General features: G+C 37.5%; 1 protein-coding gene across 1 annotated transcript; it reads right to left on the bottom strand.

The window, feature by feature from the left end:
• Positions 1–420: 420 nt before the first annotated feature.
• Positions 421–2,046, bottom strand: LOC103713740 (transcription factor MYB52-like). The gene is made up of 3 exons (XM_039127109.1): positions 1,705–2,046; positions 1,013–1,429; positions 421–921 (listed from the first exon to the last, which is right to left on the bottom strand). Exons 1-3 carry the CDS (start codon positions 1,817–1,819, stop codon positions 746–748), a joined length of 708 nt encoding a protein of 235 aa, XP_038983037.1. The 5' UTR covers positions 1,820–2,046; the 3' UTR covers positions 421–745.
• Positions 2,047–2,477: the final 431 nt, after the last annotated feature.

Consider the following 2,477-nt stretch of genomic DNA (forward strand, 5'->3'; position numbering starts at 1 on the left):
TTAGATAAATAAGAAAGAATATATATATTTTTGACCACTTGATGCATAGTTTAAGAGGTTTTTAAATTATATAATTTTTAGTCTGTAAGCAATTTAGAAGCAGTAGATTACATCTAATGGCTCAGATCATTGATGTTGAACCCATGTATGATTTGACGAGATCTGAATTGAGATATACTTGAGTGTAGCCTAATTCACACAAACACATATATCATTCTCATGAGTTATTACAAGAAAAAAGAGAATGGAGTTCAACTGGTTTTTATTGCAACTACTCGGCGACATCAGCTACAAGTCCATCGCAGATGAGACTTAAACTTAAGATGCAAATAATGCATGCTTTACATTCTGCATGATATTCTTCTCAAAAGAAAAGAAAAAGGAATTCATAAAGGTATATATATATGAACCACAACATAATGGTGCATATGGAAATACTCTTCATTTAAGGCATATTAAAATTACTAGAATATATACTTTCATGAATCCTTATATCCACACGAATACATGGTTGAATTGATTGGCAACCTCACCACCATTTGACAAGAAGACCAAATATAAGGGAGTGGATCCTCATTTACTTTAAGAGAATCTTTCTTTCACTCACCACTAGATGCAATATAAATAAGTCCCCCTATATTAAGCAGCATTTACATATTTATAGTGAGTTCTACGATGTTAGGGTTTATGTGCTCTAAAACTATACATATCAAATGTGTCTACTTGTCTTTACCAATACCCATCTTTAAGAGGAACTTCCAACTGCCAAGAAATCTATGAAAGGAACACCAGCCTTGCTGCAACTCTCCTTGGTCTCCTCTTGTTCCTCTATGCTCGAGCAACACTTAGTATCAATAGAATCAGTGTTTACTTGGAGAAAATCATAGAATTCGATTGAGTTTTCTCTTTCCCTATCTCCATCTGCAATGATATTAGCATACCAACCCAGTATAAGAATTATGTTTTAGTGAATTCACCATGCAATAAAACCAAACTTCAGAAATTTAATTACCTGCAACCATGTGGGGATAATAACCATGGATCTGAGAATAAAACTCTTTTTGATCCTGATGGTTATTAGCTACGGAGTCGCCGCATCCTCTATAATATTTCTCAATCAGTGCAACGATATTTCTAGACTCGGATTTCCTCTCTTTCCCTTGTTTGGGTTTCTCATCTTTGATTGCAGAGCGATAAGACCTCTTTGAGTAAAGTCTCGACCTCTCTCTACACCTTCGTGCCATGATCACATGCCAATGATTCTTGACTGCGTTGTCAGTACGACCTGGGAAGAGCCTTGCGATGATGGCCCATCGGTTCCCATGAATTCGGTGAGAAGCAAGGAGTCGTTCTTCTTCCTCTGGGGTGAAGGGGCTGCGATTGATCCTTGGGTCCAACTGATTGAACCATCTCAGCCTACAGCTCTTTCCTGGTTTAGGTTTTACTCAACATGTTACTAACTTTTAAAAGCTAACTCAAAACTTTGAACATGTGCGAAGACAAAAAAATTCTTCAAGTTCACACAATATGTTCTTAATTCCTTTTTTCAAAAATAAATATAAGCCTCCCTTTATCATCAAGAAAAAAAAAATACAGGAAGCAAAATATGTTAGAGGAATAACTCTCTCTCTCTCTCTCTCTCTCTCTCTCTCTTAAAATAATAATAATAATAATAATAACAATAATCGATGAATCAAGTTGCACCTGATCTCCCTTGAAGCTTCTCAGCAATCGCGTTCCAGTTATGAGGGCCATATCGGGCGACCAACTCCCTGAGCTTCTCATCCTCTTCAGGCCTCCAATGGCCTCTGGTGCACATCTGATTTGAAGAATATAAGAAGCCTCTCCCTTTAGTTTTGATAGATTTTTCCTAGCGAACGAAGGGCCAAGAGAGACCGAGATGCTGAAGGAGAAGTTTATTATAACAGGTGGTGGGAGTTCTTTTTGTTAGCAGCTCTTAAGAGTCTCTATTCTCTATCAGTGAAGATATTGACATAGATATAGCTTGGTCTAGGTAATATATATTAAGAGGAAGAAGACAAAGGCATAAGCAGAATGGAGATATGTGAGGAGATATATAAAGAGCTTTTCTCGTTAGTAAGAGAGAAGGCAGAGAGTTAGGAGATAGTTACACCAGAGGATGATGGTACGTTTGGGCTAACAAATACTATTTTATTATACATATGGAAGCGAGAGAGAGAGAGAGAGAGAGGTGGGGTGTGGTTGCTTGGTGGGGTGAATTCCGTTCCGCTTTCAACATCTCTCTAATGTTTCCAACCTACAACCTCTACTTAAAACCAACCCATCTCTCTCCATCCTCATACATACACACATAAAATAATATACACATTTAAGGAACCACATGCAAGTCTGATACACCAATGCTGGTCTATATGTAAGTCATCTTGTAATATTAATCCACCAGGCAATTTAGAGTGATCGGATGATCCGGAAGGGCTCATGCTTTATTTACCTAC

The sequence above is a fragment of the Phoenix dactylifera genome, chromosome 6, assembly GCF_009389715.1.
Source record: "Phoenix dactylifera cultivar Barhee BC4 chromosome 6, palm_55x_up_171113_PBpolish2nd_filt_p, whole genome shotgun sequence".
Lineage (NCBI taxonomy): Eukaryota > Viridiplantae > Streptophyta > Magnoliopsida > Arecales > Arecaceae > Phoenix > Phoenix dactylifera.